Below are 23,378 nucleotides of genomic sequence, written 5' to 3'. Positions count from 1 at the left end.
TGGGAGGGATGTGTCCTGGCTTTGCTCCCCATTGCCCTGTTTGGTCGATGACAGAATACTTTTCCCATCGGTGCTTTCTGTCGTGGGCCCTATGGGCGCGAATGAGACTGTGGATGGTGTTGGGGTTCTTTGCACTTTCCCCGTTCTTTCTCTTCCTTCTTGTGTTGTCAATGGTGACCATTGGATCTATGGGTGCTTGGATCTGGATTTGGGTCGAGCTTTCTTCTGGACCCAGTCGGCTGTGAGGTGGAAATCCTAATGTTGGTCGTTTTTCTTCGCAAGAAGGTTTTGGTGGTGGCTACAACGACTTTGTCCGTAGTTTTTTCTCTCCTAGTTGTGCCTTGGTGTGAGGGAGATGTTTGGGATCTGAGTGGGGGTTTTGTTTTTCTAGGAGTCCTTTCTCCCCGTGGGTTGTGTTTTGCCCTTTGGGAATGATCTAGTAGGAAACTCTGTCTGGGAGGTCCTTGCTTCTTTTTGGTGTGATCTTTCTGAGTTTTCTCTTGCAGATTGTGAGTGCTTTTATGGATCTATTCTTTTCAAGAGATTCTCTGGTGTTTGAGAAGCCTTCTTCCTTCGTATTCTCTCTTTCTGTCTTATTGAGGTGGACCACTCTTCTATAAAGGGGAAGAGATGTGGGCAGAGTTTGGTGGGATGACTCTTATTGGGGGTATTAGATACCTTTCTGTTCGAGGTTGGATGTGCTCCTGTGATTGTCTCTTTGTTGATGGGTTTATTTCCCTCTTCTCCTTTAGAGGTGGAGATTTTGGTGAAGCTTATTGGCATAGAGTCCTTTTGGTACTAGCCTCTATTTCTGTTCAAGGTTTTGGGCTCGCCTTTTCAAAACCCTTCTTTTGAGCTAAGCATCATGTGAATATTTGTTGGGTGTTGGTCTCTGTTTTGGGGTTATCTACTTCGTTTTCCATGCGCTTGGTCTCTTTCATTCCAGCTCCTATTGAGGTGGTGTCCTTTCTTATAGAGGTGGAGAGGTGTCATGTTTGAAAGCGGGTTCTGATCAAATGTTGGGTGGTGATGGGTGACCTCTTGCTGGTTATGGGAGCCACTTTAAAACCCATTGTGAAGGTTTAGGATGCCTTTCAAAATCCCCCTCTTGGCTATGGTTTTTTGTTTATTTTATTGATGTCTAGTTCAGGTTGTGGGAGCCTTGTAAAGCCCACAGGCAAGCTAGATGCTAGTAGTTTTCAAGGGCCCAGCCTGGCCACTTGCTGTTTTGGTTTTTGGTTAAGGATAGGTTTTGTTTTTGGCAACCTGAGGTCTATGTTGCAGGTTAGGGGAGCCTGGGAAAACCCTTCTCTGCTAGTTTTGGGGGCCAATTCAAAACCTAGACTGATGGTTAGGGGAGCCTTTCAAAATCCTCTGAGTCCTGATCCTGAATGTATGGCTACCTGTTGTAGTCTAGTGTTTTTGAAGTTTATGGGGGCCTAGAACACCCATGTTGTTAGTCGAAGGTTAAGGGAGCCTTAATAAAACCCTTGTGTATGTTTTAGAGTCTAGTCTTTTTAGTCTCAGCTGTGGTTGGGCTGCTGGTTTTCTGATGATTATTCCTCTAGGCAGCGTTGTTTTTGGGTTCTAGATCCTGGTAAAATCTGAGGGTTTTAGGTCCCTTCAAAACCTATTGTATGGAGTTTTAGGTCCCCTCAAAACCTGTTTATCCTTAATCAACAACTTTAGAAAATTAAAAACAATTAAACATAAAAAAACATTACTTTCAAAATTTTTGGATGGAGGCTATAAAAATATTATGTTAATAAAAAATCATGTTAACTTTACTAATAAGATAAGTCGTAAATATTTATAATAGTCAAACTCAATAATAAAAATGCATAATTTTCTGCTAGGGTATATGAAAGTTTCCAAAACCCCTACTTGGAAAATTAATATGCATAAAAATAGTTTTAAATTCTATTTTACCTAAGATTGTCCATAATGAATCTTCAACACTCAACTGGTTTCACTTTCATCCGTGGATGATTGTGTCAATAGATTCTGCACGGATGGATGCCCTTCTAAATTTCCATATGCTGTGCCATATTACACGATCCTTTCCATTATGCCCTCCACCTCTCTCATTGTTGGTCTTTCACCTGGACTGTTTCTCGTGCATTGCAGCGCCATTCCAATCAAACTAACCAGCCATTTGCCCTGCTCTGTGGATTCCATGGACCCCTCCACATGCAACTCATCACTCAACATATCTCTGTCCACCACCTTCTCCAGTGCTCCTGGAAACGCTGTTCTCACCCAACTGGGCAAAGTTTTGTTGCCAGTGAACATTTCATCTGTGGGCCTCTTTCTTGTCACCATTTCAAGGATGACCACACCAAAGCTGTAAACATCAATCTTGGTCGTTGCTTGTCCCCCCAATCCACATTCTACAATTGTTCAGAGCATTTCATCGATCTTAATAAATAAAACATCCATAATGTGGAAAAAGTAAAACTACAAAAAAGAAAATCTAACACGTGCCTGGACTTCATATTCCTGAGAAATTTACCTGGAGCAAGGTAACCTACTGTTCCCTTCAGCATAGATGTGGTGCTGCTTGCAGAATCGGTGGAAGACATTAGATGGGCAATCCCAAAATCGGCCACATGGGCTGTCATGTTCGTATCCATTAAAACATTTGAGGGTTTCAAATCACAGTGAACAATAGGAGGAGAACAATCATAGTGTAAATATGCCATCGCGTGCGCCACATCTAGTGCAATGTTCAATCTCATCTTTAAACTCAACCTGCAATCCTGATGCAGCTGTTGTTCGAGGCTTCCCTTTGACATGAACTGGAGTACCAGAGCCCTGAATTCTCGTGTTGCGGAACAGAACAAGACTTTGACCAGATTTCGGTGTCTGATTTTGTTCAATATTCTGCACTCTTTATAGAAATTTTTGTAAGAATTTTGAGAGTCCTGATCGAATACCTTAACAGCCACCAACGTGTTATTAGATAGGAATCCTCGGTAAACTGACCCGAAGCTACCCGCACCTAGCAAATTAGCGGCATTAAATCCTTCCGTTGCTCTGTGAAGCTCCTCGCTAGAAATTTGCATGAAACCTGCTCCCAATGAACTATTTGTGAATGCTTCTCTTTTGTTCTTTCTGAAGAAGATGTAAAATGCGCCCAAAATGCAACACAATGCCAAAAATGTGCCAATTGAAACAACCATAACAACCTTCCCATTAAACCGATTTGAACGGACCCAGGCAGAGCTTGCACAATTTGGTAAATTCAACCAACCTGAAGCTGCACATAATCCTGGATTTCTCAAAAATGATGCTGCGCTTAGATTTCTGAAAGCTCCTTGGTTGGGAACTGATCCATTCAAGTTGTTGTAGGAGAAATTTAGAAGGTGGAGCATAATGAGGTTTGCAATAGAGGCCGGCACTGGCCCTGATAGTTTATTGAAGGCTAAGTCAATGACCTCAAGGCTTTTGAGCTGTCCTAGTGATGTTGGTATTATTCCGTCCAGTTTGTTTTTGGTCAGGTTCAGGTACTGCAGTCCCACACAACTGCCAATATCGCCAGGGATAGATCCTGAGAGTTTATTAGCAGAGATATCAATGGCTTGAATTTGTTGCATTACTCCCAGTGAAGGTAATCTTCCTGTCAGTGAATTGTGTGAAAAATTGAGATAGAAGGCCAGTGAATGGAAGCTTGAGATCTCCACAGGGATATCTCCGGTAAGGGTATTGTGTGAGAGGTCAATCATCTCCAGACGGAAGCATTGGCCAATGGCATCTGGTATCCTTCCTGTTAGCTCATTGTAAGCGAGGTTCAATTTCCTCAGTTGTTGTAGACTGCCCATGGATGGAGGTATTTCTCCAGACATATTATTTAGCTGAAGCCATAGATATTCTAAATTTACGAGCTTACTAAACTCTGGTGGAATGATGCCTTTGAATTTGTTGAAGCTCAAGTCCAACAATTGTAGATTCTTCAGACAACTTAGTGCTTTCGGAATTTGGCCAATTATATTGTTATCCCTGAGATAAAGAATGGTCAATCTAGAAAAGTTGCCAATTTCTTCCGGTATATAGCCAGTCAGATTGTTGCTACTCAAGTACAGTTTTGATAGGCCGGGAGAGAGTTTTCCTATGCCCCCTGACAGAGTGCCACTAAAATGGTTTTGAGAGAGATCGAGATCTCTGAGAATGGAGCAGTTGCTAAGAATATCAAAAATAGACTTTGTGGCGGAGCTTCCACTTGACAAATTATTTCCGCCCAGATATAGTCTTTCCAGAGCAGTTAGCATTCCCAATTCTTGAGGCACCACACCAGTTAGCCGATTATAATGGAGAGAAAGAAGTGAGAGCTGAGAACAATTTCCCAAAGACTTTGGGATTTCTCCACTGAACAGATTTATTCCAGCAAGAAGACCCTTTAAGTTACTCAGATTTAGGCCAATGTTGACGGGAATGGAGCCCTCGAAGCTGTTGAGTACGAGAATAACTTCCCGTAATTTTGTAAAGTTCAAGAGAAGAGGAAAAACATCTCCGTGGAAATGGTTACAACCAAGCCCAAGAAATTGTAGGCGACTCAGCATCCTCATCTCTCTGGGTATCACGCCGCTCAACTTGTTATAGCCTGTGCGAAGAATATAGAGCGCCGAACAATTTCCTATAGATTTAGGGAGGCTGCCGCTTAGATTATTGTAACTCAGGTAAATCTCTTGTAATTTGGGCAGGTTATAACCTATATCCTCCGGAATTGGTCCCTCAAGCATATTCCTGCTCAGCGACAAGAAACTCAATCTTGTGCAGTTGCTTAGAGACTTAAGAATTTCTCCCGAAAACCAATTGCTTTCTAAGTTCAGCACTCTTAATTCACTGAGAGCACCGAGTTTAGAGGGGATCCGTCCACTTAGAAGGTTCCAACCAAGCTCTAAGGTTTTGAGCGCAGAACATTTTTGCCAACTCTTGTGGGATGACACCTGTCAAATTATTTGAACCGAGCATGAGTCTTTCCAAGTTGTGCAATGAACTTAGCTCTGTCGGTATGTTTCCACTCAAGAAATTATTTTCTAATCTGAGTTGCAGCAGATTTGTGCATTCGCGTAAACTAGGTGGAATTGGACCTTGTAAATGATTTCCATCCAAGATGAGGTACTGCAGCTTTTCTAGTTTACCAAAGTGGTGGGGAATGGGGCCATTCAAATAATTATTAGAGAGGTCGAGAGTTGTGAGGAAGGAGATGTTGCCCATATGAGGGGGAATCTGGCCACTCAGCGCCTTGTATTTGAGAACCACACTCACTACTCGTTCTTTGTCATCACAGGTTATTCCAGTCCAATTACAAACATAATTTCCAACTACCCAATTAGATAAATAAAAAGTTGGATCTGTTTTCACAGACATTTTAAAACTGGAGCAAAGCTTGTGCGTCAATCTCCTTCTGACTTTTGAAATCATTGAATGAAAGTGTGGGCAACGCAAAAGCAAAGAAGAGGAGAAAAATGATGAACGAACCTTTCCAATCGACGCGCTCTTGCAATCCCGTCATCATGTCTGATAAAGCAAATGCAATTGCAAATAAAATCATCTGGTCTTGCAGACGGCGAGGCAGAATTAGTTGAGAGAAATGTCAAATGTGGAGGATGCTTCATCTGTAGAAGTTTGGAAGAAACAAGTCGTGAAGAGTAAGGAAAAAAAAAAAAGGCAACGTTTATCCAGCATTCATATTCTACCATTAACTATTTTTAATAATTAATTGATAAATAAATACTAATTAAAATTTAATTATTAATTAATTAAAAAATATAGTCAATGGTACAATATGAATGCTGCAGACAAAATCTGCAATGCCATGAAATATATGACACTCGGTGGGGTCCAACAGATACTTTATCGTACCTCCCAATTTGTCGTACACTTTATCGTACCTTGTAATTCAATGATATACTTCTAAAAACGACCTTTTGAAATAACCACTAAAGCACATAAACTAGGGGAAACACAAGGAATGATAACCACAAACATAGAGCCATTTGACAAAAAGGAACAAAAACCATCTGAGGACTAGAGCCACACACCAAGAAACCAGATAGAAGACTAAACAAAAGCCAATGAAAACAAAAAAGAACAACCATACCCCCCACCGAAGATGTTACATCCCTCTTTCTCAATTTTTGGAAAATGCTTATGATTTTTTGTTTTGATTAATCAATGACGTTGTTTACTGAAATAAATTATTATTAGAAGGAAAAATGATTTATGAATTTGTTTAATTAGCAACATATTATGGATTTGACAATAGTTAAGATGTGACTAACTAAATTTTCTTGTGACCAAGTGTTTGTAGGAACCTCAACACCCTTAGGAGGGAGGGAGAGTATCATCAAGGAGAGGGTTACAGCTATTGGAAAACAACATTGCTAATGAGTCTTGGATCTGGTTAGATGGACATAAAGCTTGAGCATAACGACCTCGGTTGAGTAGGTCTATACCACTTTATTGTTGACGTTGACCTAGAGTCATCTTGTCACCCTAGTACCATTGGGAAGTTAGGTATTGGCTTGAATCTATTTTTCTTCCTATTGAGTATTCTCGTTATTTGTCTCTCTTTTTATTGATTAAAGGATATAAGTGTATATATATAACACGCACGCACACACACGCGTGTGCACATACACACACACACACACACACATGCACGCATGCACACACACATGCACACACACACGCACACATGCACGCACACATGCACACATGCACACATGCATGCACACACACAAAGGAACATATTCATATCCATACACATAGGTTGATAACATCCATGTATGGATATGAATATATTCATTATATTTTGTTGTGTGATGGTATGAAAAGTACCACATTATTGATTAAGACTTTATTTTGGAGACCACTCATAATAAGTTGGGTGGCCACCACCATGGTGGTAGAGACCTTGTGTAATTACTAGACATTATGTTTTGAGTGTAGGTTCTTAATCACTGAGCTAACATGACATTAGTCGAGCATTATTATTATTTATGTGGCATTCAAATCTATGTTGGGGTTGTTGTATTAGTGATACAAGACATTTTGTTGTTGCTTTGCAATTCTTTAAGCTTTTTTGTTACATGCTTGCTTCGGGAATAAGGTGTTTTGGGGGTGAAAATATTGTGTCACTATTGTGTGTGGAATATATCTTGGAAGCTTTGTTTCCCTGTATCAAAGCTCACTGCATCGAGCTTGGAAAAAGTCTTGGAATTTTGTTTCAATTCACAGGTAAGAGAAATTTTTCCTTTGTCTCTATTTTCTTGATTTATCTGAACTCTTTTCTAAGCATATTTTCAGTAGTTGCATCAAATTTTATTATTATGAATGCTTGACTAGGTGAAGTTGTCAATGAGTATGAGCTTGTTAGATACATTCATTTGAATGATATTATTATAGGCATTTGTTGGTAGTGGGCCAGCATCCCTCACGGGGATTTGTGACATGGTTTAACAACCTCCTGTGAATTCTATAAGTCTAGTGGATGTATCAAACATTGATAGGTCGATCTTTTGGTGCAATGGAAACCCTAGCTTGTAACAAGTGGTATTAGAGCTTGGTCACAGTTCCGAATCACACAGGTCGCGATGAGTGACGCTGGGAGGGAGATTGTTGGTAGTGGGCCAGCATCCCTTGCGGGGATTCGCGACATGGTTTAACAACCTCCTGTGAATTCTATAAGTCTAGTGGTTGTATTAGACATTGACAGGTCGATCTTTTGGTGCAACAGAAACCCTAGCTTGTAACAACATCATATAGTGATATTGTAATCACATGGATTTTTTATGACATACTAATTAATGGTATTATTTTAAAGAGAAATGCATGCTTATTATATAAGCCATGAAGTATGTGAAGCTATCTTCTCCTTCTTGTTATTAGATTAAGACAATCCATATTTCTCGTGGTTGATATTAGATTAATATAGTCTATATTTCTTGATTAGCACTATTTTGTTATATCTTGGTTGATATTAGAATGAGGCAGTCTGTATTCCTTGGTTTATGTATTTCTATTTTACCATTGTTGATGTAAGTCAAGGCTGACCATGTCCTTGGGTTAACTCTATCTTGATATTTTTGTGTTATTGTTTGCGGTAGGAAGCCAAAATTAGTTTTAGGAATAGGTAACCATGAGAAACTTTATATATTTGTCAAAACCAAGTCCTAAGATGACAAATTTAACACCCTTAACTAAGAAAGGACATATGTTAGTGTTTCCATGGTTGGGTTAAACCATTAGCCTTTTCAAATAGTTTATCGATGGTTAGTTGGACCATGATTAAGATGCAAGTATGTAACACTTCTTTAAATAGGCTGAGTATGGGTGGTGAACATGGGCTTCACTCTATGTTCTTATTATGAAAACCTTGACAAGGTGGCATAATAGTCAGCATGCATTTTTCAGTTTACAAGAGTCAGATACACAACTAGCTAGAGTGTCATGCAAGTTAGGGGGTACCTATAGTGCATGAACAATTTATTAGTGTAGATTCTAAACACAAGGGTCATAGGATCATTGAAATTTCTTCTATCCCCTATTTGTTTCCCTCGAGAAGGGTTTGGCCTTTCCAATAAGAAGTGGCATAGGGGACTTATGTCCTCAGTTGGGAAAAAAGCCCTTGATGATACTCCCACTCTCCCTTTTGTTATGAGATAAGCATCTATTGTTTGAAAAGTTCTTTACTCTATAAACTCTTAAACTCTTCTCTCTTTACTTTATGATATGAGGTTGTTAAATGTTAGTTAACATTTCCTTTATTTTGAAATGGTTAGTTAGTTAAAGTTAAGTTTTTTATTAATAGTTTTTCAATTTCACCAAAACATGAAATTTAATGAATTTCTTTTCTCACAATTACTTAAAGTTAATTATATATTTTTCTATTCTAAAATTTCTAGTTTTTATAGTCTATGACATGAACCAATGGTATACCTCATGGAGGTCTTTTCAATTTTCTAGTCCTAACTCATCACTTTTACTTGATCAAGGAAGGAAAGCCTCTTGTTCGAACCTTTGTCTTACGAAACAATAAGGGACTCTGGTGTAGCATTAACCCTTGACACTAACAACTCTATCATAGTGGCTGAAGATGAATCCATATGTCATTTATTTTTAGCATGCATACTATCAATTTCCTCCTAAATGGCTTGGAGGGTCTTAGAGTTTTTCTTTATCATTTCATTATTCAAGGCCATCATCCCCTCCATCTTCCTTTTGAGGGTCACCCAGTGGTCCTAAAGCTCGCTAATAACCTTGGTCATCTCCCTTCTATCATCCTTTTGGTCCACCTTCTTGCTTAGCTTCTTCATTCCCTTTCAACACTTCCCTCTTCTCCAGTTTATCTGCCACCCAGACCCTTTGATCCTTTTAGTCCATTTTGCAACCAAAAGCTCTGATGTCTATCTCGACGAGGGCATCAAACTTGTTAATTTTCTTCTCCTCCATATTGAGTTGGCCGAGGAACCAACAAATTACGAATTTTAATTTGTTAGTAAATACCATCAAATATGTATTAAGGGTAATATTTGTAGGAGAAATGATATATAAAAGTCAAATATCTTTAAAAAATTTGTAATCCCATAAAATAGGTGGAAAATAATGATAATTTCTTTAAAATTTAAATTTACAATAATTTTTGAATTTAGTTAGAGTCCATACACATTAATAAACAATAAACCTACAAATATTTGTTCTTTTAAGATTTAATATTCGACTATTAAACTATTAGTGCATTTTTATTCTAAAATGTAATATAATTTTTATTCAATTTAAATTAAAATAAAACAATGTAGACTACTAAAAAAATAATATCATGTTTAATATTTTTAGAAAAATATTAATGACAATTATTTTAAATAGTTTGATTTAACCATTAGATACAATTTAAATAATTTACATGAGATAAATTAATTATTCAATTGAAATAAGTCGAGAACTATTAAAAAATTTGAAGATTTCAATTTATTTCGTTCATTCTTTCAATTCAAGTCTAACAACAACTCTAGATAATTTAAAGTCAAATCAAACTACACCTTATATAAAGGAATCTATGAAACAAACACTAATTCAATTATACCATGGAATCCTAAAAGGAGTTGATATTGACTAATATAAACAATATTGAAGAAATTAGAGGGGTCATATGAATTCAGTTCAAGTTGTTAAATTTGACTACTTTAATTTGCTAAAACATTACAACAAGAATTTGGAATTTCATACTAGATTAGTGATCAAGGGCCAACAATACAATGAAGTGTTTGCAGAAGCAATTGAGAAAATTCAGAAAGCTTTCCCATGGTCCGGGGTTGAGGAGAAGAAGAGAGTTGCCCTCATTGCCTGGGATAAAGTCTGCAAATCGAAGAAGGTGGGGGGGCTTGGCCAGAGAAATATTAAAACCTTGAATAAAACTCTCCTGGCCAAATATATATGGAGAATCTATTAGGGAACAGGTGAATGGAATGAAATTTGGAAGCCTAAATACTTACGTCTGAATCCTACCATGGAAGATTTCCTTGCCTCATATCATATCACGAGTGGCTCTACCATATGGAACAATGTTACTCATGCAAAAGGAATGGTGAGTCTGGGCAAAGTTTGGGCCACTAGGTATTGGTAGAAAGGTTGATTTTTGGGATGATGCCTGGATTGGAGGTGCTACTCTCAATGATCATTGTGTTCCTCAGGTGATCATCCAAGCCTGCAAGAACAAGTTTGGTGTCAAATTTGCTGACTACTAGAGATATCAGAAGTGGGTGGACCTGAGCACTATTGATCCCAACTTAAAGCATGTTAATATGAAACTCAACCAGGCTATCATTAATCCAAGAAGGGAGGACCACCTGGTGTGGGGAGGAACCCCTTCAAGGATTTATTCGGTGGCTTCTGTTGTCCTTATGCAAGCTTAGTCTCAAGACTCTATCCCATGCTGGGCCAAAGCTTGGTGTACAAGTTTGACTTCTAAAATAAATACTTTTTTTATGGATTTTTTTGCAAAATAAAATTCTAACCACAGATAACTTGAGAAAGAGGGGATTTTGCATCCCCAAGAAATGCTACTTATTCCTTAATGATGAAGAATCCATGAACCATATTTTTATTCACTATCCTTTTGTCCAACCTATCTGGTCGATGCTTTTCCAACTATGGGGTTTAAATTGGGTGTTTCTTGAGGAGATTCAAGATTGTTTCAGGAGCTAGTCTTGCAAAACAAAAAATATGACTATAAGGAAACTTTGGGATTTTTCCTTTCCATATATCCTATGGGGTATCTGGAAAGAAATGAATAACAAAATTTTCAGGAACACCATTAACTCCCTTGAAGTGGTGTGGGCTAATATAAAACACAATCTTGTTGAGAATGTGATGGCTATTGGATCTCATTATTACAACAGTAAGGAAGAGTATGATGTTTTAAGGAGCTGGAATATCAAAGACTCTATGGAAAATAATACCAACCAACTCAACATAAGGATGTGTTGCTGGTCTTCTCCTTCTAATGATTGGATTAAGGCTAACTTCGATGGGGTTGCTAAAGGGAACCTAGGGCCAGCTGGGTGTGGTGGAGTTATCCAAAATATTTCTGGCTTTTGCATGGGGGTGGTTGCCTTCCCCTTGGGGAACCAAACTAATCACTTGGTTGAAGCCATGGGCGCCCTCCAAGCCATAATATTACTGCATCAACTGGGAGCCAAAAATATATGGCTAGAGAGGGACTCTAAAAATATAATCAATTGCCTCCTTGGTAAGCAACAATCGTCATGGACAATTAAAAATATTATCGACATGACTAAGAAGTTGCTTGAGGGATTCGACCAATATCATATTTCTCATGATTATAGAGAGTCCAACAAGAGTGCTGATTGGGTTGCCAATGAGGTAGTATGGAGTGGGCATATAAAGATTTGGTACGGAGAGGGGGAGCTCCCTCCAGTGGCACATGACATTATAAATTATGAAAGATATCATGGAAAACAAGGTAGGATTTGATTTCATTTTTTGATATGGTAGGGGTGGTCGTGGCATCATGAAACGGTATCGTAATCAGCCAAGCAGAGGTACACCATTAATTTCCATAGCATATCACATGCTTTGTGGGTTCTTCTTTCCATTTGGAGCGAAAGCTTGAGAAATATCTATTTGCTTCTAGAGGCTTCTTCTTTGTCTCTTAAAAAAAGAAAGTTTGTAGAGAAGAGCGATATTTGTTGGAATTTACATTCTGTTAATACTGATAAGAAGATGGGGGGAAATCGTAAGTGCACAGAGGCTACAAAAATTGATAAATGGTAGGACCGTCCCAGGTTTGGGTTGTGCTGCAAGCAACAAAAATGTCAGATTACATGGAAAGAATGCAAGAAAGAAGACCTGAAATCACTAGGATTTTTAAAAAGGGATGGAATAAGAGCACCTTGACCATTGGAAACATGAAGTTTAAGGTTAATGAGACCATGATCGCAAAGGCTACTGGTCTACCGGTGGATGGAATCAAATTCTACAGGGACGCGAAGCTGTTGGATGCTACTGTGAAGAAATTCCCTAAGGTCGAGGTGGAGAAAGCGAAACTGGTCAAGTGAAGCCACACATAATACTCCCCTAAGGTAATCAAGTTTCTCTGGCGATGGATTTTGTTTGATATAATGGAATTCATTACTTTAGATGATAGATATACCAGAGTTTATAGTTATCACTTTGTTATTCTTAATCATTTTTGGCACAAGGAGAAAGTTTACCTCCCTTACTACCTATTCTGTGTCATAAATACCGGGATTATGGATGCTATCTCTAATCCCAAGACTAACCCTTTTTTACATGGGGGTCTTATGGTAGTCCTATACAACCATATTGAGAACACCACTATTAAACAAGCTATATGTGAGGTATCTGAGTCAGATGATGATTTGGGTGATTCAGATGATGAAGATGACGAAGGATACGACATAGAGGCAGATGTCGAGGTGGACCCCCATACCACCGGGTGGAGAAAGCATAAAAGGAAAAGCAGTCAAGAGGAATAGGGTAAAGGGTCAATCAGTCAAAAAAAAGGGGGAGGACGATGACAGTTGGTACGAGGAAGAAGAGGAGAGTGAAGATGACATGGAGACAGATAGTGAGGAGGTTCAAATTATCTCAAGAAAAAAGAAAAAGGGGAAGATGTTGACAAGTGAGGAGTTGGGAGCCAAGAACTAGTCGCCCCTTCCTACCGGATCCAAGGACTAGAGTAAGGGCTTGGCTGGGGAGAATACCCCCAACAAGGAAATTAAGACAACTAAGTGGAAGGAGGTGGGTCTGGAGGTGAACTTGGACCCTGTGGGAGATGAGGATCAGGATGGCTCCCCTTTGGACTTTGATCTTTGTACCAAAAATGGAATAGACTTCTTCAATGAGGTCTTCTTTGGGGTTTAGAAGGAAATTAAAAGCATAAAAGCCAAATAGGTCCAGGAAGCTAGCAAACTTGAAGTTTTGGAAGCTATTGGCACTGACAAATTCAACTCTCTACCAAAAAAGATCGGGGAGCAGAGTTACAAGATTTTAAATGGCTTCTGATAGTATCAAGGTCCTTATTAGAAAACTCGAACAAGTCCAGGGGGATAAGGCCCTCAAGAACACTACAGAGGAGAAGGATGGAACCCCTGAAGATAAGGAAGCTGGTCTCGAAAAAAGAACACGAGCTAGTACAAGGAAGAAGCAAAACCAAAGTAGGGACATTGAAGATATCAAGAGGACCGTTGTGACAATGTAGCAATTGGAGCTGTAAGCTGCCAAATTGCTAAAGAAATTCACTTAGGCTTGGTGGTTCTTCTCTTTTTTTCTGCTGTCTAGTGTTTAGTTTCTTTGTGTTGTGCCTTTCTGCTGCTGGCTTTTTGTTTTCAACCAGTTGTCCTTTCTGTGGTTGTTGTCTTTTGTTTTTTCGGTGGACTTTGATGACTATCTTTTGAATCTATGATGTTTAGGGTTTTAGGGACCCTTAAAAACCTGTTTTCCCCTAATAAAAAATAATACAATGAAGTGGTGATGTTTCTCATTCTTAAAAAATATCTAAATGATTTAGTTTCACCTAATTTTATCCAGTTTTGAATTTCACCTTTATAGCTCATAGTAGTTGTTACCCTTATTTGTACTCGAGCATTTAAGAACATAAGCTAGTAATTTGTTTTTGGTGGTGTACAATAAATATCAGAAAGATTGTGGACTTCTTCAATTGCAATTAAATTGCATGGCTACTGTAGCAAGATATAAAAAATACCAAACAAATAATGTGAATGGTAATGTAACCAAGACTTATTTGAGATTGTAATTATATTAAATGATGTTCTAAATATGTGTATAATATGTCTTTAATTAATCATGAAAATGACTTAGGATGATATCTTCAATGAAGGTTTAACCCTAATTAAATCTTAACCCTAATCTCAATTGAAGTTGAGCCCTAGCCTTATTCTTAATTAAACTTTAACCTGAACCCTAACTTTAAGATTTATCTTAGAACACTAACGATAACACTAACCATAAACTTAACCCCAACGCGAACTCTAACACTAACCCTAGTGCTAATCCCAACCTCAACTCTAACCATAATCCTAACCCTAATTCTAATTTTAACCCTATCTATAATCTTAATTTTGATTTAACCTTAATGGTAATGTTAACCCTATTTGTGATCCTAATTATAACACTAACCATAATTATAATGTCAATTCTAATTCTAATTGTAACCCTAACCCTAACCCATTGGTTACTATTAATATTTTTGTCCTAATGTAATCACTAACATTGGTTACTACTAATATTTTTTGTGAGCATAGTTTTGTCCTTTTGTAATCATTATCATTGATTACTAGTAATTTTTTTTGCACACTGATTAGCTACAACATATATTTGTAAACGAATTTAAAGAAAATTTTTAGTGGATATAATTTTTTTTTATTTAATTATTTTAAAAATCTTTAAAAGTGTTCCAATTCAATCATATTTTATAGTTTTTTTCTTAATTGCAAAATAAAATTAATTCCACTTACATATGACAAATTGATTAAAATAAATACCTCAAAACAAAAACTCTTAAATATTTTAGATAGATATTTATAAATAAAGATATGTTAGTGGAATCAAATATCTTCCTTTTCATAATAATTTAAATGTGAACACAAATATTAAATTTAAAATATGGCTATTATCTTTCTTCCTTCTCACATTAATTTAAATGTGAACTCAAATGTTAAATTCAAAAGATGGCTATTATGATTGGAAGGTAGACACGTAGAATAACTCACTATTGTGTACTAATGTTGACATAGCATTCAAGAAATTATTGTCTTACAATTCATTCTTAGCCAGATATTGACTATCTTGCAAATGCAACATGGCCCAATAGTACGAAAAGACTATATGAATAGAGGAAGAATCCACACATGGTAGAAAGACAAATAAAGATTGGAATAATAATGATTTATTTTCTATGATTTGAAGTAAAGAGAAGACTGATTATAAGCACATGCTATGCATAATGTTAGCAACACGGAGCTCCTTGCCTAACTTTACATTCTATACGCTTAATTATTATTCCCACTCCGAAAGAATCGCAAATATGAAGAAACGAGCTAACTTCACATTATTACTTTTTAGTAATTTTTTTATTTTAATGGTAATAATGAACTTAACATAAATATGTTTTATATATTAATGTATAAAATTTTATGGTTTATATGGGAGTTAATCATATTGGGTGAATATCATCAATATATATTAATATAATATAATATAAGAAACAAAAATAGTTTAAATACTGTATGTAATCTTTTTTTTTTGTCTATTACAAGAAATTATAATTTCATTTCACATAACTTATATTCCATTTTACTTGAAAATGTAAAAGTAATATATAAAGCTTCTTCAATATGTTAGATTAACAACATTATATTTTATTTGAAAATATAAAAAAAATATTTTAAAGATGATCTCAATATTATATATTAACAACTTAATATTTTTATATTTATCACAATAAAAATTGAGAAATGATTTAAATGAATGTATTTAAAATATTTATATAATTAAATTTTTTTTTTTTTAAAAAATTAGAAATCAAGAGTTCAAAATATAGACAGAGAGTTTATACAAGACTAGGGAGCAGGGGCAGGGCCTCAACCGCCAATCAGAGGAATATATACAGTTATCTAACTATCCAAAAAGAGGGGGCATAGCAGAATAAATCAGAATTGGAGGATCTCATCTTGATCCTCCAGCCATGTGGTCCAACCCTATTCGCATGAATGAATCAATCATAAAAACATGCATAATGCTTAGATTGAAGAATTCTTAAAGGATGTGATGGGATGAAGGATTTAATATGTATGTGTGTGTTTGTACACACACACACAGATATATATATATATATATGTGTGTGTGTGTGTGTGTACATATATATGTTATATGTATATATACATACATATATGTGTATATATATACATATATATAACTCCTATTATTTGTTTATATATATTTTGCTAATATATGTCACTATTATACTTATTAAAATTGGAATATACAATTTATCTTTATCATAATTACTTCATTGTTTAATTTATATAGCTTTATTATTAAATTTATTCATAATTTTAAAATAATATTCATAGAAAAAAAAAGAAAAACAACAACATCATATAAAAGATTTAGGATTTTAGACTAGGGGAAGAAAACCATTCTAAGTATGTAGAGGAAAACCTAAAGATCAAGTAAGCTCTACCAAATTTGATTAAAGAGATGAGAAAAGTTATCTATGATTGTTGAAGTCAAAATTATCTAATTTACACCATTTATGAATCTGTCTTCTTTATATATATATATAAAGTAATGAGATTCAAATCACCCTAATGACCACCATTACAATTTCAATAATATGAAAGGATGAATGACACCAAATATTGTTGTCTTTGAAAAGAAGAAATTCTACCCAGCCCCTAGGATGCATCAGCATGCAGGCATGCAGTTAGATATATATGTAACATGTAATGTATGGGTAACATATATTGTATGCATAGGATGTGGTAGACGTTGTCATGCAATTATATATATGTATAACATTTAATGTATGTATAACATGTAATGTATGCATAAGATGCTAGTGCATCCTAAAGACTGAGTAAATGGTGCCATTTATGTGGACATCCCTCCACTGGATTCTCTCATGTCTTATGCTGGACATCGGAAATGAAAAGTTTCACGCCTACCGAATGTCTTACGCAGGTTTCTAATATTTAAAAATATTCCCGTTGCTGACTATTTATCGCCTTCCTCATTGTCGTGAGCTACAAGTATAAACTACCGTAAGATGTAAGTATAAACTGCCATATTCTGCCCTTAAGATCCATTGTTCGTTACGCCTTTTGCTCTATTTCCATGGCAGAAAAATTTGTTTCCTTTAACCTGCTTTTACTTCTTCCCATTGTTTTTCCCTTAAGTTGGCTGCCGCCATTGGAGCCATAGTCGTTTCTCTGAGTTACAGATTGGCTTCATGTTAAATAGCTCACATGTCTTGTCCATGGTGTCACATTTTGCATACATGTCTACTAGGGAAGTTGCAACCATAACATCTGAAAAAATCCACCTTTATGCTTTGATGGATATCTATACCCTGTTCAAAAGCTCCCACTATGGCACAGTTAGGGAGGATGCTAGAAAATGTTGTCGACTTTGGCTTTACACCTACCAATTGAAGTTTCTAAAGAGTCTTCAACAAATCCGTTTAATGTGCATATTTTGCAATCGTAGCGGTCCATGAGACCACATCTCTTCAAGGTATTCTATCAATCAAACAATTCATGTGTCTTGTCTATTCATCTGCACTTTGCATACACGTCTAATAGGGCAGCTGTTTATACAACATATGGCTAAATTTTTCTATCCTTTAGGTGTATACCCATACCTTGTTCCAGAGCTCCTATTGTGGCACAACCAAGGAGGATGCTGGCAAATGTTGTGGGACTTGGCTTTACACTTGCCAATTACAATTTTCTTGAAAATTTTGAAAACCTCAACAAATCCATTTTGTGTATATCATGCAATCATTGCAGTCCACAAGGATACATCTTTCTAATTAATTCTGTCAAACAGTTCACATGTCTTGTCTGTGCTTCCACACTTTGATGCATATCTACTAGGGCAGTTGAAATAAAACATTTGACAAAAATCCACCTTTCTTTATGCTTTGATGGATGTCCATACCCTATTTTAAAGGTTCCATTTTGGAATAGGTTGGACGGATGCAAAAGTTGCTGAATTTGGCTTTACACTTGCTAACTGTATTTGCTTGAAAGTTTGCAAAGGCTTTTTCAAAAAATTATTTTGTGCACATCTTGTAATCATGGCATTTCAAGAGATCACATTTTTGTGATGCAATTTGTCAAACAATTCACGTGTCTTGTTGATTCCAAAATTTGGATACAAATCTACTTGTTGGAAATTGGTAGGTCATGCATTAGAAAATGGCTAGATTAAACTCTTCGAAGGTAGAAATACTTCAAAATCTTTTTGTTTTCCATTTTTCTTGCCATGATACAATTTGTCAGTTTGTCTCACTTTTTGTTTAAGAGACTGCAAGAACATTTTCCCGTGGGGACACACATGTATTTTTTATGTAGAGTGTTTACTCTGCTTTAAGAAGACTAAACCAAGATACAACAAACTTCACTCTTCGCGAATAATAGTTGTAACTTGTATAGTTCAAGAGATAATTGTCTTGTATAAAGAAGGATTAAACATCCTAAAACTTGTACAATAGGTGATTTTGAAATGTTAATCATTGTGGTCATCCAAATGATTGCTTCTGAAATGGCAACATATGACCCCTTAGGACCACATGTGACCCCTTAGGACCACATATGACCCCTTATAACATCCTAGTGTACATACGACATTCCCCTTAGGATCACATAGTGTCCTAAGGGGTGATATGTGGTCCTAAGGGGTCACGCATTTGTTCTAACACATGTGTGACCCCTTAGAACCGCATATGACCCCTTATAAAATCATAGTGTGAATGACATACCCCTTAGTCCATCACATAGTGTCTTAAGGGGTCATATGTGGTCTTAAGAGGTCACGCATGCGTTAACACATATGTGACCCCTTAGGACCACATATGACCCCTTATAATATCCTAGTGTACATATGACATTCCTCTTAGGATCACATAGTGTCCTATGGGGTCATATGTGGTCCTAAGGGGTCACGCATGTGTTAAAACACATGCATGACCCCTTAGGACCACATATGACCCCTTATAAAATCCTAGTGTGAAGGACATACCCCTTAGTCCATCACATAGTATCCTAAGGGGTCATATGTGGTACTAAGGGGTCACGCATGCGTTAACACATGTGTGACCTGTTAGGACCACATATGACCCCTTATAACATCCTATTGTATACAACATGTAACCCTTAGGATCACATAGTGTCCTAGAAGGGGTCATATGTCCAGTCAGAAGGGGTCATGCATGTGTGTTCTAACACTGTACATGTGTAACCCCTTATAACATCTTAGTGGCTATGACATGCGATCCCTTAAGATCACATGTACAGTCTCCTAAGGGTTTGAATATGTGGTCTTAAGGGGTCATGTATGTGTTCTAACACATGTGTGATCCCTTAGGACCACATATGACCCCTTATAACATCCTAGTGTACATGCGACATTCCCTTTAAGATCACATATTACATATTTAATAATTTTATAATCATATGCCCATTACAAAAATACAATGACCTCTATTTTCTTTTTAGATATGGAGTTCAATAACAAAAAATGTCAAAAAATTTAGAGAAGTTACATTCCATTTTGTAGATTAATGCCCATGTTTTAGTGAACAAAAAGATTAATTTGGATATACACAAAAATATTTATACGTTACAATAAAATATATGTCTATTTTATTTTTATTTTTGACAAGGATAAACGGGTTTTACAAGGACCCAAAACCTAAAGTTTTACAATAGCCGACCAACAACCAATCATATCCACAAAGTTCTTTCATTGGGTCACTGTGGAAGGATCTATAATCAGCAACTATCTCGTTAATCTTTTCCAGCCCCTCAATGCTGTTGTCCATGGCTTCATTACTAATGTCGACTAGATTCTTGATATTTTTCTTAATCTCAACCATGGATTGTTTCACCATATCAATCCTTTGTTCATGGTTACATTTCATAACCTCAACATTCTGAGAGAGGTTTTGAGTCACGATCATGAGTTTTTCCGGCTTGCTAGGTTATGGGGAAGTAGTGAAAATATCAATTATTTATTTAACCCCCATCTTGAGGGTGTCGATTTCGCACTCAACCCACTTTGAACAACACTCCTGGCTTCTGCTGGCTTCCATGACAAGATTCATCAGACTACCATCTTTCCCTTGATTGTCTTTCTAGACATTGATAGGGATGTCCAGTTTAATCCCTTGGTCCATAATCTTCAGGTTGTGATCCTTCGCCACTGGCTTTTTCCTTTTGGTGAGGGGTTCGGCCTTGGAGATCAACTTGCTGGTGGTTTTGTATTTACTAGCTTCCCATCTTGGGGGGTTCTTGCTGCCAACCATCTCTGGAGTGACCATCTTGTCTTTTTCCTTTGCATGTTCATATTCAAGGTCATCAGTAGGAACCCCACTATCGTCCAAGTCCATCTCCGAATCAGAGACGTCTTGGACCTCTGTCTGCAGACCAATGTCGGCAAGCGGGGGCACAATTTCAAGGGATTTGGCATGTTCCATGATAAGGACAATAGGTCCTTCATGAAGAATAGGGTTGCTAGGGTTTTCCAGGTGCTTTTCTAGGCTATTCTTAAGGGAGGAGGCAAGATAGTAGGGAACAAAGATAATTTTTCCATGGCAAAAATGATAATTTTTATTGACTTGTAAAAATTATATATCATGTTCTTGAATTTTTTATGTATTCAAGATTTAAATGACAAATTTATATATATATGTTTTAATTTAGTAAAGTTGTATGTATATATCTTTAATGATCTCTCTCTCTCTCTCTCTAAAATTAATGTTAGATATCTCTCTCTCTAAAATTAATTATGTTATCTCTCTCTCTCTCAAATTAATGTTATCTCTCTCTCTCTGAAATCAATGTCATCTCTCTCTCTCTCTCAAATTAATGTTATCTCTCTCTCTCTGAAATCAATGTCATCTCTCTCTCTCTCTAAAATTAATGTTATCTCTCTCTCTATGTGTCATGAAAATGATCTTCCTCTCTCTCTCATTAATGTTTTAATAATTTAAAATGTACATGTATATATATATATATTAATTATGTGAGAACTTCACATGTGTACATGTTAATTTTTAATGAGCTCAAGATTAATGACCTCTCTCTCTCTCTCTCTCTCTCTAGAATTTAAGTGATTTTAATTTTTAATGTTTTAAATTGAATGCACTTCATGTGTGTGTGCTTACGTATTTATTTTAACTTTATGACCTACCTAGATAGATGGCATCCCAGGATCCACCTACACAGGCTCATGATCAAGAGCCACACATTAATGATATAGATCCTCCACACCAAGATCCCTCGTTGCCCGACATTGCTACCATTTTCCAGTACAGTGATCGTGAGTTGCATAGTTTGAGGGTCATATTAGATGACTCCCATACTGATGGCATGTACAAGAGTACATGCACATCCATTTTTGATAGTTTGCAGACATTAAGGGACCACTTAGTTTCTCACACCTCATTCTCACCTAAGGTTATAGAGGATATTTATAGACAATTGAGGAGTGAGGTGAGGGGTTCTGATTCTTTTGCTGATGTGGTGAGGGTGGTCTCAAAGGAGACCATCAAGGAGAGATGCATTCCACAGTATTAGGAGAAGAGTAAGGTGAGAGGATATCAGGTCACAAGATGTGTCGACCCACAGGTTGCATAATTGATTTACCCACGCTTCTTAGCTACCCATGGTTTTTATCCTAATAACGACTAGATACCATTATACTTTGCACAACAAGTATTTGCTGTGGTTCATTGTTAGATGAAAGCAAACTACCTTGATATTCCAACATATTACGGATAGGGGAGGAGCAGGATTGCTGATAAAGATGCATATCATAGGCATGATAGAGCTCCGCCTAGACACAGGGACCTTGTTAGCCAAAGATTTTTGGTAGTAGTCCCAGCCCTCGCCCCCAGAGAAGATCACATTGTGAATTCTTCTCAGAGAGAAGCAATTGATGGGATTGGATAGATTGCATCAGCAATAGCTACCATATCATCTGACAGGCTGGACAGATATATGATGAGCCAACCACGTTCGAGATCATCCACAGATCATGCATATTCTAGTCATGGGGTGGCTTCGGATTTAGATGATCAGTATATTACTGCTGGAATCCCCTCCCCAAATGAGGTAGCGACTATAGTAGGAGGTGGTAGACATGTACATATGTCACAGTATTTAGCTGAGGACCTACTACATTCTTACTGTTTTATTTCATCTCAGCTTGGGATACCATTGGCTTATGTTAGAGAGGAGATTCTTAGAGATGGGAAGGCTACCGCTGCATCGACGCATACCCTAAGGCAGTCACAACATTCTCATCACTCTACGCATGCTTCGGGCACTGACCCACCTATAGATCACTTTGTTGCTGTAGAGGAGGAGATACGAGCTAACTAGGTCCATATCACAGATGAGGGCTTGGATTCATTTGAGGAGAAGTTGCGAGGTTTGATCCATACTAGGTTTATGGATATGCTACTACAGTTAGACACTTCATCCACGATGCCTAGTCATCTAGTTATCCCCTTACACTCCTCAATCATACTTACAGCCAGAGAGAGATAAGCAGGCAAGAGTGATGTGGTTGATATGATCATAGGATATGATCAAACTATACAACCTACTCTTGATACATAGGTATGTACATACATGCATTAAATTTTTTACAAGATGTATATGTTGTAATATACGATAAGTCTATATATAGATCATTTAATAAATAGTAGAAGTTAATTTGTATCATTTAAATTGATCCTGGACTAATCCTTAAATACATACATATATATATATATATGTATATGTATAACAGTTAGCTCATGTCACTCCTAGCTTGAGCTCTGAGTGTGTGCGTAGGAGAGATTCTTTCAATGTTGTTAGTGGACAGGTTAGTTATGGTTTTTTTTATATGTACATGTATGTATGTGCGTTACAATTTATATTTTAATTTTAATTTAACTCTAGTCGGATTTGATGTACATGTGTTTAGAGATCTATATTTAATATTTAAATAAATTCTACTTTTGCAGGGGTCTATTGGACATCCAGACTCTCACTAGGACTCTCCCTTAGATGGTCGCTATGTTTGTGGCCGACATGATG

At 36.9% G+C, this 23,378-nt stretch overlaps 1 protein-coding gene across 1 annotated transcript; it reads right to left on the bottom strand.

Moving 5' to 3' along the window:
• Positions 1–2,049: 2,049 nt before the first annotated feature.
• LOC131048125 (receptor kinase-like protein Xa21) lies at positions 2,050–20,767 on the bottom strand. The gene is made up of 3 exons (XM_057981982.2): positions 20,594–20,767; positions 2,513–4,946; positions 2,050–2,390 (listed from the first exon to the last, which is right to left on the bottom strand). The coding sequence occupies exons 1-3, from the start codon at positions 20,765–20,767 to the stop codon at positions 2,050–2,052; spliced, it is 2,949 nt and encodes a 982-aa protein (XP_057837965.2).
• Between the last annotated feature and the right edge of the window lie 2,611 nt (positions 20,768–23,378).

The sequence above is a fragment of the Cryptomeria japonica genome, chromosome 1 (genome assembly GCF_030272615.1).
Source record: "Cryptomeria japonica chromosome 1, Sugi_1.0, whole genome shotgun sequence".
Classification (NCBI taxonomy): domain Eukaryota; kingdom Viridiplantae; phylum Streptophyta; class Pinopsida; order Cupressales; family Cupressaceae; genus Cryptomeria; species Cryptomeria japonica.
Note: the sequence above shows the minus strand (reverse complement) of the source record. Positions and strands in the feature narration are given on the sequence as shown.

Coding starts and splice junctions, on each gene's coding strand:
- LOC131048125 (XM_057981982.2), bottom strand. CDS start 20,767: ATGGAACATGCCAAATCCCTTGAAATTGTGCCCCCGCTTGCCGACATT. Junction 4,947..20,593: donor AGATGGTCACTCCAGAGATG/GTTGGCAGCAAG, acceptor ATAATTTGACAG/GTGTCATCCCACAAGAGTTG. Junction 2,391..2,512: donor AGTAGGTTACCTTGCTCCAG/GTAAATTTCTCA, acceptor GAACAATTGTAG/AATGTGGATTGGGGGGACAA.